Genomic DNA, 14,527 nt, shown 5'->3' with positions numbered 1-14,527 from the left:
GAGGGTTAAAAACTCCTGATTGAATGTAAAGCAGCATAGCTCACAGAGCTGCCTGCCAGGGCTGGTTTAAAGATGGCCAATGTGATTGCCGTATTTGATGTTGGAGTTTTCACTCAACTTGCTTCTTTATGCTGGAAAGCTGGGGAATTGCCCTAGTTTGTTAGCTTGCTCTCTGTGAAGTGAGTATCTAACAACTCACAACTGTGACTTTTCCCAAGTAGCTCTGAGTTTATTTATAAGCCTATACGCTTTCAAGGGCATTGTGGTTATTAGTTACTTGCTGAGCATTCCCTGGAAGTAAATACAGATGTTGTTAAAAAGGAAAACAGAAAAATAAGGCCCTACTTTTATGTGAGGAAATTAAAACAGTGACTGGAGACAGTAACTTTTCCAAGGCTAATGAGAATGAGCTTAATACGATCTGTTCAGCACCTGGGTGCAGTGGCCCTGGAATAATAAGTCTGAAATATCAAAAATGCTACCCTCAAATTAGGACTCCATGTTAAGTCACAAATACACAGAATGGGTGTACACACAAAGGCAGTTGGGTGGGATGGCCCTCTGCCTAATGTATCTTTTTCCTCCCTGATCTTCCCAGCTTTGCTTAAGTTGCTTTGGGGTTTGGTGTCAAAGGGGATCTTTCCCTTTGTCTTTTAGCTTCACTAGCAACCTTAGTTCATAATTCTTGCCTGTTAATAAAAAGTCAGTCTCCTCTGACTGTTCTCCATCCTTGATTGTGAATTCCTTTGAGTAGCTGAGGAAGCTGTCTGCAGAATCTTAGTGACCTCTATTGAAAATTAGGATCTTACTAAATTAAAAAAAAAAAAAAGAATCATGGTGTAATAGAAAGAGCACCGGGTAGACATGGACTGCCTGGACCTCGGGTTCTGCCCTCTTCTGCCGTTTACTAGCCGTGTTGGCCATCTCCTTCTCAGAAATGGACCTTGAAGGATAGAATTTTGTAAAATGTCAAGTGTTTGTACAAATTGAGCTCAGGCCTAAGAATATCATGGCCTTCTGTAGCACTGCGAGGTGACACCTGACCACATGGTCTACTTGTGCTTTCTTACAGGGCCTTGTTTACTTATGAAGGCAACAGCAATGACATCCGGGTGGCCGGCACTGGAGGTGAGCCTACATGTGGTGGGGAAGGGGGTGCAAAGTGACTTTTTGTTGTGGGCTTGATGATGAGGGAAGAGGGCTTGACAGGCTGTGAAAGAGATGCTGGTCTGCCTTTATGGAAGCTTCATTCTGGGAGTTCTCCCTCAGTGGTGAAATAAATGACAGATTATGTGCAGAATGCAGGTTAGACTGGGCACTTTTTTCTTCCTTTGCTCTCTTTTCCCCCTCTTTTCCTTGTTTGTTCTTTCATCTGTTTGCTGAACTTTTTCTCTTTGGCCTGTGTGGGCTGTTTGCTGGGAGCGGCTTCATTGAGAACAGTCACGTGTCCCCAACATAGGAACAAGTCAGGGGTCCTCAAAGTCATCCTGCCACCACCTTTTGCTTCCAAATTGGATTTCTTTTCTTGCCTGACTAAATGCAGGGATGTCAGCCTCCCAGCTTCTCTCCTGACCCCCTGTCCCTACAACATGTTTGAGGTTGTATGCGGTTTTTATTACTAGTAGCAACAGGAAATTGGGACTAGTCCCTTGCATGACCCTGTTCTTTCTCACATAGTCTGTTTAAGGGAAGGCAAGTGGCACATGTAGTGGTGCATCTTTGGGCACACAAAGTGTGAAATAAGAATTCTCAGCATTCCAAGGGAATGAGTACACAGCCTCATTGAATCTTCCGTGTTTGTAGAGGGGCCCTGAAGGATGAGGAGATACTGCTCACCACTGCTAAAGCAGTATTGAGGGTGGCGTGGAAGTGGTTGTTGAGGCTGTCTGGGCCTTGCACCAGTGCCTGCTTAGAACAGGCACAGGGGAGACACTGCTGTGGGCCAATGTGTAGCATATAGTAGGCACTTAATAAATGCTTCTTGAATTATCTTGGTGATTGCATTGCCAAGAAAAGTTGGTTGAGAACCGCTGGGGACATCCCTTCATTCACTTCACGACTCCTTGTGTGTCCCCTGATGTGTTAGCCTGGGACCACCTGATGTTGCCTGACACTTGTGAAGACATTGGCACCCTCTCATTCTTACTGTTTTGACCCTGCTGCGTTCCCTTGATTCTAAGGCATCTGGATACTGTAACTGCTCTTAGGGCATGGAGTCTGATAAGGTGGAGGCCTTGTAAGGCAGTCATATCGTACTTTATGGGGAAGGAAAGAGCACCCACCCCAGGGAAATAACACATCTTTTAAAGTTTTGGAAAAACAGCTAAATAAAATCCCCAAAATCGCCTGTGTTGTCCAGGGGGGTGGAGAATCGAAAATGTCCCTCCTTCTAACTCCTCTGGGTTGTACTTAGTGTCCATACTGCTTATCTAACCACTTAATTATATGCTGTCTTGCTGAATCTTTTTCATGTGCCATGCACACACACATACCCAGAGGCATTGGTGATAACCTTGGGCTTATCAAGGGCAGTGTAGGCCAGCAGGGACTGCTTTTCAGTGATGGCACAGGATGATGGGACTCAACCTGAAAATGTTTTTTCTTCAATGGAGTCTGTACCTTCCCCCTGCCTCTCCCCTCCAGCCTATTTCAGCAAAGATTAAAAACTCATTGATACAGATTTTTTTGGTCCTATTTTTCTCTGCCTCATTGCTCCTCCTGGGGACATGGCCTACACCAACAGCCCTTAGGGACAAAGAGGCAGACCTTGAGAGTGGGCACCTAAGCTCTCCTGGATCATAGGAGTTAGAGCTGGGAAGGACCTTGGGGTCATCTAGTCTAAATCCCTTTTTGCAGATGAGAAAACTGAGGACAGAGAGTGTTTTCCCCAAAATCACGTAAGCTAGTAAGTGGCAGAGCTGGGCATTGGCATGTTGGAGTGAAGGCATTTTGACTAAATCTTGGTGTTCTGTTTTCTTGGTTCTAATCCTTTCAACCCCACACCAAGTGCTAATACTTAGCTTCCTTAGTCCTTGGGAGAGTGGGGAATGTGTAGGTGAGAACAGAAGTCAGAATGTTTATTCTGCACATTGTTGTGAATTGGTGCAAGAGAGAGGTTAAAGCCCCTGTCCTGACTAGTGTAGTTCTCTTTTTAAATAATTCTTTTTATCATCTTATTTTTATCTCAACTATATTTCTCAATATATTCTTTACCCGTTTGAATTATCCCTTATAACAAAGAAAGAGGAAAAATCATTTCGCCAAACTAGCCATTCCATTGAAAAAGTCTTTATTTGAGCAGCATCCCACAGCCCTCCACCTCCATCTCTGCTGGAGGCCCAGGCTGGGCTGCACGTCTCAGAGTCCCTTCCTTGGATGAGAAGATCCACGAAGCCTCTTCTCTTCCCTCGAAACATTGTTTAAGGCTTGTCAGGGAAGCATGGAAGGACCAAGCATGGTAAAGTTGTAGTCTCTTGCATCTGTCTCTCTTTCATAATGAGATTTTTCATTGCTTGTTGAAGCACATAGTTCTTTTTCAGTGTATTTTAAAGAGCACTGCTGTTTGGTTCTAATCCATAGCTCTTCCTGAACTGTGGTGATCTCCTTTAGCTATTTGCTTGCTGCTGGATACTCCGGAAACCCTATAGAGGTTGTAACTGTAGATAAGGACTAACCTAACAAACCACTTAGTGATAAAAATGGGAAAACAAAAAGAGTGACTAACTACTTCTATGTGAATAGCTACTATAAGAACTTGACATTCTTTGAGAGTATTTAACATCTTACACAGTGCCCTCTACTAAAATATCTTCTTTTAGAGAAGCAGAGTCGTGGGCTCTCTGAGTTCTAGAGCCCCATAACCTAGGGGATGCAGCCTAGGCCCTCACTTTTATCCCACAACCTCTTCAGAGGGTCTGCAGTGGGTCCCAAAGGGAGAATTGGGAAATTTAGAAACAGCCTTTTAGACAATTGGATCTTTTAGAGGATTCTTATAATTGCCCCCTCAGAGGACCCAGAGGCCTTCAGGAGATAGGCAAAGTGGGATACTGACTCCCTGAGGTGGAAGAAGTGGTCTGTGAGGGTTCTGGGCAGGAGTAAGGACAGGAGTGAATTTTAGTAGCTTGGGATGCATGCTTCACAACCTCATTATTTTTCATTTTGGTCTATACTGCCATGGAACTAAGTCATTTTGGCTTATTTCCATTCTGCCCAGTGGCTGATGAAAACTATAAGAATAAAGCAATACCACTACAGGGTGTAAATCAAAGAAAAAAGGAAAGGACTCAAACATACAAAAATAGAGTTGCTCTTTTTGTTGTAACAAAGTACAGGAAACATAGGGAGTGCCTCTGTTGGAGAATGGCTGAACATGTTATGGTGTGTGAGTGTAGTAGAATATTATTGTACCATAAGAAATGATGAAAGGGACAGTTTTAGGGACACCTGGGAATACTCGTATGAGCTAATGGAGAGTGAAGAATGACAATTTTTAGAAGAAAATTTTTTTTTTTATTTTCACCTCCAAAATTCTCTCCTTTTACTCCTTCCAGACCCATTGAGAAGGCAAGAAATACCCTACCCATTATACATAGGAAGCCATGCTAAGCACACTTCCATATTAAGCCATGTTGCCAAAGAAGCAAAAATAAAATGGAAACAGTTATGTTTTAATTTGCACTTAGAGGTCATCAATTCTCTCTTTGGAGGGGCTAGCACATTTCGTCATGAATCCCTTTAAGTTGTTGTGAATATTTGTCTTAATCAGAGTAGCTAAGTCTTTCACAGTTGATCATGATTACATTATTCCTGTTACTATGTACAATGTTCTCCTGGTACTGCTCACTTTACTTTGCATCATTTCATGTAAGTCTTTTCAGATTTTTTTGAAGTCATCCTACTTGTCATTTCTTATAGCACAATATATTCCATTACAATCATTTACCACACCATGTTCAGCCATTCCCAAGTTGATGGGTATCCCCTCAATTCCAATTCTTTGCCATCACGAAAAGAGCTGCTACAAATAGTTTTGTGTGTTTAGGTCCTTTTCCTTCTTCTTTGATCTCTTTGGGATACAGACCTAGTAGTGGTATTGCTGGGTCAAAGGGTATGCACAGTTTTATAGTCTTTTGGGCATAGTCAGGAGGACAGTTTATATAGTAACACTAACTTATGAAGTTATTTATAATAGCATTGTAAAGAAGAGTTATCTTAAGACTCACTGGTCAGCACATTGACCAACTGAAAGTGATGGGCTAGAGGTGCAGAATGAAACAGGTTTTCTGTCCATAGCCAAGTTTGAATTTGTTTTGCTTGATTATTACAAGGGAAGACTTTTTTTTCAGTTGGAAGGGAGGGAGGGGTGTGGAATCTAGAGATAGTGATGCCCCCAAAAGAAGGGAACAGAGGTCTTTAGAGCCTTTTTTAAAACACATGGAAGGCAAGTTTGGAGAACACAATCAGGATGGCCTTGTAACCACTGGGTTGAATTTTTCATATATTTGATAAAACAACATGTATGTAACAGTCACAGTTTTGCAGAGAGGCTTCTTTTTCTGTTCTTTGCTTGTGAAAGTGTTCGTGTTGGTGTTCGTCACATTCAGAATAACAAAAAATAAAAAAGATTAAAAAACCCCCAAAGCCCATTTTTATTGTTACTGTTGTTTGTTGTCATAAGCTCTGTTCAGTTTCCCTAGGATTTTCCCTTACACTTTCCTGACTTCCTTCCTTGCTACTTTGTACTGCAGAAGGTGGCTTGGAAGAGATGGTGGAGGAGCTAAATAGTGGGAAGGTGATGTATGCTTTCTGCCGGGTGAAGGACCCAAACTCCGGCCTACCCAAATTTGTCCTTGTCAACTGGGTACGTAGAGCTTTTATTTCCAGTTTTCCTTCAGAATTAATTCCTGCTTAGCTTCCAAGATTGGCACATTAAAAAAAAAAAAAAAGCAGATTCTAAAGAGATACTGTGGCTAATTTTCAGTTTTAACTCACATGTCACTGATTTACCATCTAATTTGTGGCAAGTCACTCTTCTCTCTCTGCCCAAATTTTATCATTTGTACATGAGGCCCTCTGTAAATGTTACCAGAGAGAACGGAAGAGGGCAGTGCGTTAGTGAGGTTTGCTAAAGCCAGCAATGGGCTAGCTTAGGGGTAATATGAGAGGACTCTGATGTTCCAGGATTCCATGCTAAAAGCTTCATGTTGCCAGTGTCTCTGCTTAATTTGCTCTCAGGCAGGAAGTTGAATTAGATGGTCTAAGGTGGCAGCCTTTAGCAAAGACTTTGGGTCATTATTTTGCTAGGGAAAAGTTCCTAATCATTGCACCTGTCTGATCTTGGAATGAACTATTACCTCCTGAAGGAGTGAATTTCTAGTTACTGGAGGTGTAGAGCCAGAGACTGTCAGACATGTTGGAAAGGGCCTTCACCTGTTGGATAGAATTGGTCCAGATGCCTCCTGGAGTCCTTTATAGCTCTTGGATTCTTTAAAATGGAAGGAAGTGTCCATTGAGTCCAACCCCTTCCCTGTACAGCTGAGGAAAAGGGGGGACTTGCCCACTCTCACTAGGTAGGAAGTGGCAGAGCAAGGACTCATGCATGCCCTTTTCCACTGTGCCCCAGGTTGCCTGCCATAAATTGATGAGAACTTTTCCTTTGAGCCTTTACCAAGAAGAGCTGAGAGAGTCGTGGTCATTTGAGATTTGTCCTTTTCTTCTGCTTTGGGGTGGGATCACTCTGGGAGTTAGCCTGTTCTCCATTTGAAGATCAGGCCCAAAGATGAAGCCATCACTCCTTGTGTTGCAGACGGGTGAAGGCGTGAATGATGTGCGGAAGGGGGCCTGCGCCAACCACGTCAGCACGATGGCCAGCTTTTTGAAGGTAAAGATGTCACTTAGAGGGCACTCTGAAGGCCAGCTCCTTTCTGCCAGCCTGACTTGACTACAAAACTCCTGCTACTGTTTCCCAGTCCTCTAGGTTCATCAGACTTCTCCCTTTCCCTTGCCCTTCACAATACCAATTGGTGCCACGTTTTTTCCAGGTCTAACTCTGAAATGTTTCTTACATCTTCCCCTTATTTCCAGTCAAGTCAACATTTATTTATTAAGTACTTATTATGAGCCGGGCACTGTGCTGAGCTCTGTTCCGGCTCCCTACAGGAGAGACAGTCCAGTACTAATAAGATATGCATAGAAGCAGGCACTACCATTGAGGACAGTTGTAAAAGGCTTCTTGTTGATGGTGGGATTTTAGCCTGGGAGCAGCCAGAGAAAATGCCTGGGATTGGAAGAGGGACAGTCCAGGGGCCAGTGACAGAGTACCGGCAGGAGGAGAAGGGGCATTTCTGTTTTCACTGTCATAATCTCAAGCCAGGCCTAAATTGCCTCTTGCATTTTTAAGGGTCTGCCTCTTCTAATCCGTTCTGTCTCTGCTTCCAGATCCCCTTTCCTAAGGCTTAGCTCTGAGCACTTCCCCTCCCTTCTCCCAAACCTTCAGTGACTCCCCATTAACTAATGAATAACCTCCAGGCACCTTTGCCCATGGTGCTGACCTCCGCTTGTCTTTCTGACTCTCTCCCATTGCCCTCCTGCGTGACATTCTGTGACTCTCACAGGTCCTTCTGCCTCACGCCAGCTGTGCTGGGAGACTTTGGATGCTGTATTGCAGATAAGATAAAATCGATAAGTCATTTTGTTTATTATAAATTGTATTGAACCCAAAGGAGGTGTGGTATGTTGTATGGAGAGCTGGCCTTGGGGCCAAGCAGATGTGGGTCCAGTTCACCCTCTATCATATATGCTCACAATGGGATGCTGGGCAAGTCACTTGAGTGTTCTGGCATGCTTCCTGAGACTAAGATGTAGAGATGGTTAGTAGAAAGCGTGTGTCCTCATTCAGGAACTTCCTGTATCAATGATGCCACAGGCCCATTTTTAAATCTTCGTTGGCATACGTACTAGGGTAAGCATAGCATTTGCAAAATATGTTTATTTTAACTTGCCTATTATAAATATGCACTAAACACCTGAGACCTTGAATTCTCAAAACAACTGCTTTTATGGTTGGGAGTCTCCCAGCATTCCTATTGTATTACCAGCTTAAACATTCAATGTGCCCTGGTTCCTCATGACAAAGAATACTGGACCCTGAGGACCACTGCTGAAAGCTGTGCTGCTTCTGACCAGCTCAGGCCTTCCTGCTGTTCCCCAAACTCACCCTGTGCTTGGATCCTTGCACACCTTTGCTCTGGGGTCTCTTTTTGCTTGATTGCCCCCCTTCAGATTCTACTCATCTTTCATGGTCCCTTTCAGAAGTTCTCTCTTCCCCTGAAGGCTTCTGTGATTGGCCCTCCCCCATCCCCTTCTTCCTCCAGCCATTCTTTGTACCTTCCTTTATTGGATGTGCTTGTTCTCTGCTAGAGTTACAAGCTCTTTGGGGCCAGGATTGTCCTGTTCTCTGTATCTGCCTTGCACCCAGCTGCCCAAGCGGTGTCGAATGAATAAAGAGAGGCACATTAAGTACGTACAGTATGCCAGGCACTGTGCCAAGTGTTGGGGATACAAAGAAAGGCAAAAGACAGTTCCTGCCCTCTAGGAGCTCCCAATCTAATGGGGAAGACAACAAGCAAATAAACACATTCAAACAAGCTACATATAAATATAGGAATAAGAGAGAGAAGGCACTAGACTTAAGAAAAGTTGGGAAAGACTTCCTGTAGAAAGTGTTAGGATGTTAGCTGGTTAAGGATATTAGCTGGGAACTGAAGGAAGCCAAAAAGAGGAGGTGGAGATGAGGAGGAGTGTACCAGGCATGGGGGACAGAAAAATGCTCAGAATTGGGGTATGGAGAGTCTCAGTGGATAGACCCTTGTCTTGAAGCCAAGAAGACCTAGGATCAAGTCCTGACTCTGGCCTATATTGGTTGAGTGATCCTGGACAAGTCCCTGCTCTCAGGGCCCTAGGTCAGACCATCAGGTGGAGTGGGGCTGACTGCCAGGACAAAGGGAGTTTATCCTCACTAAGGATTCTCCGGACCAATGAAGTCACAAGTCCTGCCACCCCCCCACTTCCCCCACTCTGGTGTTCTTTCCAGTTTCTTGGTGGCCACATTCTGACATCAGCACTCCTTGGAAAGGCACTTGCCAGGCTTGTAAGGGAATCCATGGCAAAGTTGGCATCACTGGTTAGAAACATTTTCTGCATGCAGCTCAAGAGGGTGGATGCCTTTGACTATGCCACCAGCAGGGCTTCCCTGTCACCATCCCTTGGTGGTGCTGCCTGTGAGGTGAAAAGAACAGTCTTCCTCCTAAATATATGGGAAAGAGAAAGTTGATAAAGGAGGAATGAGGGTGTAAGTGGTTCACTTTTTGCAGATGCTTTAATTCTCTAGGATGTCTGTTAGTGTTAATTTCTTTAGGTTGGACTGTCTTTGAGCATGTTTTTTGTCACCATTGCTTCATTCTGTTACCCTGTCCTCGGGCATCATTGCAGCACCCATCCCAGTTCCTTTACTGTGCTGTTCTGGAGGCAGGAAAGTGAGGATACCCCTTCCTGAAAGTGCTGTTTTCACTGTCATCATGGGGTGCCATAGAAGGTGGGAAGTGTTGACTGTCAGCTGACAAGGTGCTCCCAAGTTTATGGGAATGACTGAAGGGGAGACCAGGAAGGAGGTCAGTTGTCTAGGGGAGAGGCCATGAGGGCTAGAGATAAAATAAGGCAGTGGAAAGGGAAAGAAGTGATTACATATGAGAGATTTTAGAGTTAAGAATGAAAGGACTTAGCAACTGTTGAGACTATGGGGCTCAAGGTCAGAAAGAAGACAGAGTCAGTCTGGGTGACTGGGATGGAAACCTTGTGTACCACCCCCCCCCTTCCCCGCCCAATCACTCACATAGTCAGTCTTGTCCTGGGTGCTTTGTTGTATAAAATTGGGTTCTCCTCTGGGAAATGAGTGGTGCACCATTCACTGTTGGCTCTGTATGTTGTGAATGGGGTGAACTGATGCCCACTGTCCACTTGGTGGCTGGGCATTCCTTTCTCCAAGTTGTGGGTCTGCCTGCAGGGGGCTCATGTGACCATTAATGCTCGGGCTGAGGAAGACGTTGAGCCAGAATCCATCATGCAGAAGGTTGCCAAAGCTTCAGGGGCAAACTATAACTTCCACAAGGAGAGCAGCCGCTTCCAAGACTCAGGCCCCCAGGCGCCAGTGGTGAGTCCTTGCTCCAGGGCCAGTATTGTCCTTGCCAGGGGGTTTGCTACATGAAGAGAAGCTTGGAGGAGGAGGAATCCAGATGACTGGCCTGGCTCCTGCTTTTTGGTGTCTGTTCTGTTCAGAAGTAGCAGGAGTATGCATCCAAGCCCACTTGGGACAGACCGACATTCAGCTCTTCTTGGAGGCTGATTTGAAACGGAAATCTTAATGGCCTAGGGAGATCTGTCTGCTTCAGGGGGTGTTAGAGACATGGCCTTCATAGCCATGACATGCTATAGCACCTCCAAATCAAGGAAATACTGACCTTGTTGATGTGCCAGATTCTAGAAAGGAAGCCAGGGAGGGTTAGGATGAGTGGAGTCCCTGCTGTATCTCCTGAACCAGGCCACTTGTTCTAGCAGTCTTTACTCCAGGAATTGGTGTGGTTTCCAAACCCAAATGCAGGGACTCTTGCTATTTACCATAGCATCTGAATCTGATGTTTGCTGGCAGGAATCACTCTTTAGTTGTTGGACAGCTGCACCTTCTGTAGTAATTGCTTTGGGTGGAGATAAGGTGGTAGGCTAAGATGCCCTGAAGAAGCCCTGTCTTCTGGGAGCAAGTGGTACCCCCAGGTCCAGCTGGCTCTGGTGTGTGGAGAGGCCTCGTGTCCCTACAGTCTAATACTCTGGCCAGTGCAGAGCGTCCTCTGTTCTTCTCCATACGTGGTTGTGGTGTGCCTGTCTCATACAGATAGGTGTGGAATAGACTTCCTTTAGCATAACTGAGCCAGCCCCTAAGGGGATTTGGGGTCCTTCCTGGCCTCCAGCCCAGTGGGACTGAACTAGAATCATCATGGGCAGATCAGGGAGGCTAATAGTTACCTTTTACTTCTTTGTTGTAGAGGGCCATGGCATCCTCTTCTCCAGGGTGCTGTTCCCAGGAGGGGCTTGATGTAAAGCATCTGTATCTGACAGTACTTGCCATAAAACCTGAACCTCTTGATTTAAGGAGAAATTTCTGGAAGTGAGGACATTATATGATTTTGTCTGCTGTTGGATCCTATGTCCAAGAGGCCTTAGAGACTTAGTTTTCCTTCAAGGTCCAGGTCATTGATTAAAATTGTCTGTCTCTCTACAGGGCTCTGTGTACCAAAAAACCAATGCTGTATCTGAGATCAAAAGGGTTGGTAAAGACAGTTTCTGGGCCAAAGCAGAGGTGAGCGTTTGGGGTAAGGTTTGGGTCTGCAGCAGTCTTTTCGTTCTGAATGATAGTGGGCAGGAAATTTGCTTGAGGGAAGATGGAGGGATCAGTTGATCTGAGTGGTGTGTGTGTCGGGGATAGAGGCAGCTGAGTGCTATGTGCCCTTCCTGGTGACCAACGTGCAGAGAGAGGACAATGGGCAGGGGTGAGTGGGAGGTGCCCACAGACTTGCCTCTCCCTGTTCTGGAGCTGGTAAGGACACCTAAGGATCAGTGTCATTGTCCCCGCAGAAAGATGAGGAGAATCGGCGGCTGGAGGAGAAGCGAAGGGCTGAGGAGGAGCGTCAGCGACTCGAGCAGGAGCGCAGGGAGCGGGAGCTGCAGGAGGCAGCTGATCGAGAGCGGCGCTACCAGGAACATGCCCATGAGATTGATGCCCAGAGGTGAAGGCTGGGGCCAAAGTCCTCTTTTTTAGTTTTAAACTTTCTTTAAGTTAACAATTTTTCTCTTCCCACCTCTTTCCACTTCCTCCCTCACTGGGAAAAACAGAAAACAACCCCTGTAACAAATGAGCATAGTCAGAACAAACCTCTACATTGCCAATATCCAGAAAAATCTGTGTGCCCATTTCTGCTAGGAGACGGGCAGCATGTTCCCTCCTGAGTCCTCCAGCAGCCATCCGAGTCCTGGAGGCTTTCAGAGTTCCTTGTTCTCCTGGTTGTTCTTCCTTCACTACTCCTCAGATTCTCTGAAGCTACTTCTTTCCTCATGTGTCCTGTCACAGTTATAGTATTCCACCAGTGACATTCATACCCCGTCATTTGTTCCCCACCACACGTTCTCTTCTGCCTTCAGAGAGAATGGCTAGCCCTGTGCTCTTTACTGAGGGTTTCCCTTTAAGTACTAGCCAAGAGGGGTTTCCTCAAGCAATGACATCTTAGTGGGGAGAGAGGGTCAGGGTTAGCTGGAAGTATTAGATTTGACTCTAACATTACTTCTTCTTCCTCTTACCCAATTCACCTGATAGGAAGTATGAGCAGGAGCAAGAAAAGATTTCAAAGGAGCAACAGGTGAGGATGAGCTTGCCTTTGACATTTGAAGTCTTCTCGCCACCTTTAGCTTGAAGTGAGGGCCATGAGACTTGAGGACAGACACATGTCCATTGGGAGGCAGACCACTGAGCTGTGGGGTTCCAGGCAGGCCCTCAAGCTTCCTCCTGCTTAGTTTCCTTATCTGTGAAATAGGGATGATATTTGTATGTCTCGAAGAGTTGGGATCTTTAATCAAACCCAGGTCCAACCCCTGCACTGTGCTAGGCCCTGGGGAGAGGGGAACGAACAGTACCTGCCCTAAAGGTGCTTACCCTCTTCTGTGGGTGGGGGAGGAGTTGGGGTTGGGACCCCAGGCACCTTCCAGAGGGTACAGAGGATGGCAGGAGAGCCTCAAATAGGAGAGCTCAGCTTGGAGGCAGGTGAGATGATGGGAGGATTGAGCTGTGCTGAGGCACCGATGGAGCAGTGTGTCCGGACAAGACTGGATGAATGGTGGCGCTTCAGTCCTGGCCCAGGGTCTCTCATCTCTTCTTTTCCTCTCATGGGGGAGAGGCTGAAGGGAGCCGAGTCTGATGCAGTCAGAGGCTTCAGGCACCCCTTAGCTTTCCCATTCTGGAGTCCAGGTCTGCAAGGGTGGTCAATATTTAGCCCAATGGCTAAGAAGCCTTGGCAGCACTTTGCAGGTGTGATTACTGGAGAGACCAGTTGGCATCAGGCAGAAGATTTTAAGACTGGGGCCCAAGGCCATGATTTACTAACTTTGTCTAATGAGTCATGAGCCCATCACTTTCTCTCTTTGCCTGTTTTCTCACTGTTAAATGGGGGTAATAATCCTTTGACTGCCCACTCCTCAAGGGTATTGTGGGAAAGCACTTGATGAATTAGTCAGTGCTGTGCAAATGTGCCCAGTCAGCTTGTATTTTCAAGTACATTCCCTCCTCCCCAGGAGGCAGCATCTCATCGACCGGCAAACCCACGTGATATTTTTAAGCAGAAGGAGAGAGCAATGTCCACGACCTCCATTCTGGGCTCTCAGCCAGGTGAGAAGGGGCCATATAGCTACTTTGGTATGGATGGGTATTGTCAGGGAAGGCCACCAGGCCCCCAGCTCATGTCATGGTGGGTCAGGGAGGAGCCAGTGGAAGCTCATCCTCCTCTAGACTGGGGGATGGGGGGTGGTGGTGTCAAACTCAGGGAGAGTCAGGGGCTCACATGTTGGCATTTTCTCTGTTTTGTTGTCTTTTTATCTACTTTGTTAAATATTTACCAATTATATTTTAATCTAGTTTGACCTATACTCAAGAGTGTTGCACGTGCAGTGGGGCCGTGAACTGTGTGTTTGACACCTCTGTTTTAGAGAACAAGACTGTAAACCGATAGCTTTGAAGCTACTGTAGAAATATTTGGTACTGCCTTGGGTATACTCTGAATGTACTTCCTGGCTTCTGTTCAACCATATCTTGAGATGAGAATTGGGACAACCCAGCAGACAGCCTTTGGACTTGACAAATATTGGGGCTTTTCCATTGCCTCCTAAGGTAGTAAGTTCCCCATCACTAAAGGTGTTCAAGTAGAGGTGTAATGGGAGTTGTTGTAGAAGGAATTAATTACATTAATTAGGGACTAGTCCAGATCACATTCTCAGATCCCTTCTGACTCAGGTTTTGTTCTTCTGTGCCAAGACTAGCTTCAGAGACCCTTCTGTATGTCCTGGTGTGCCCGTCTTCCCATCTGCTCCTTGTCCAAGCCCTCGAGCCCTTCACACCTTTCCAAAGAGGGGAGGTTGGTGGCAGTGTGCTCAGGAACTGAAGTGGCTAAGACTTTGGGCCCCACAGGACTTCAGACTGCTGTTTAATCAGGACAGAGCAGATCCCCATCTCACTTTTCCATGGGATAAGTCTCCAGCAAGGTGCAGGGAGGTGCCTTGGGCCTGGAGCCTCTTCCATCATCCATCTCTCCACCCCCTTTCCCTATTCCCAAACCACATTTACTCGCCTTGATGGGGCTCTTAGGAAATAACAGGGAGAGGGAATGAGATCCCATTGCTTGATCTCATCTAGGATAAGAGTTTGGCCCTGGGATGC

The 14,527-nt window shown here is 46.0% G+C and overlaps 1 protein-coding gene across 1 annotated transcript in view; it reads left to right on the top strand.

The window, feature by feature from the left end:
• DBNL (drebrin like) overlaps positions 1-14,527 on the top strand; it is a 28,970-nt gene that overhangs the window by 10,077 nt on the left and 4,366 nt on the right. Inside the window, exons 2-9 of the mRNA XM_036749273.1 lie at positions 1,073-1,128; positions 5,748-5,860; positions 6,806-6,880; positions 10,061-10,207; positions 11,330-11,407; positions 11,683-11,834; positions 12,419-12,461; positions 13,390-13,483. Coding sequence (XP_036605168.1) covers positions 1,073-1,128; positions 5,748-5,860; positions 6,806-6,880; positions 10,061-10,207; positions 11,330-11,407; positions 11,683-11,834; positions 12,419-12,461; positions 13,390-13,483 — 758 coding nt within the window. The remainder of the gene's footprint in view (positions 1-1,072; positions 1,129-5,747; positions 5,861-6,805; positions 6,881-10,060; positions 10,208-11,329; positions 11,408-11,682; positions 11,835-12,418; positions 12,462-13,389; positions 13,484-14,527) is intronic.

This window comes from Trichosurus vulpecula, chromosome 3 (genome assembly GCF_011100635.1).
Source record: "Trichosurus vulpecula isolate mTriVul1 chromosome 3, mTriVul1.pri, whole genome shotgun sequence".
In the NCBI taxonomy this organism is placed as follows: domain Eukaryota; kingdom Metazoa; phylum Chordata; class Mammalia; order Diprotodontia; family Phalangeridae; genus Trichosurus; species Trichosurus vulpecula.
The sequence above is the reverse complement of the archived record's forward strand: the minus strand, read 5'-3'. Positions and strand labels throughout refer to the sequence as shown.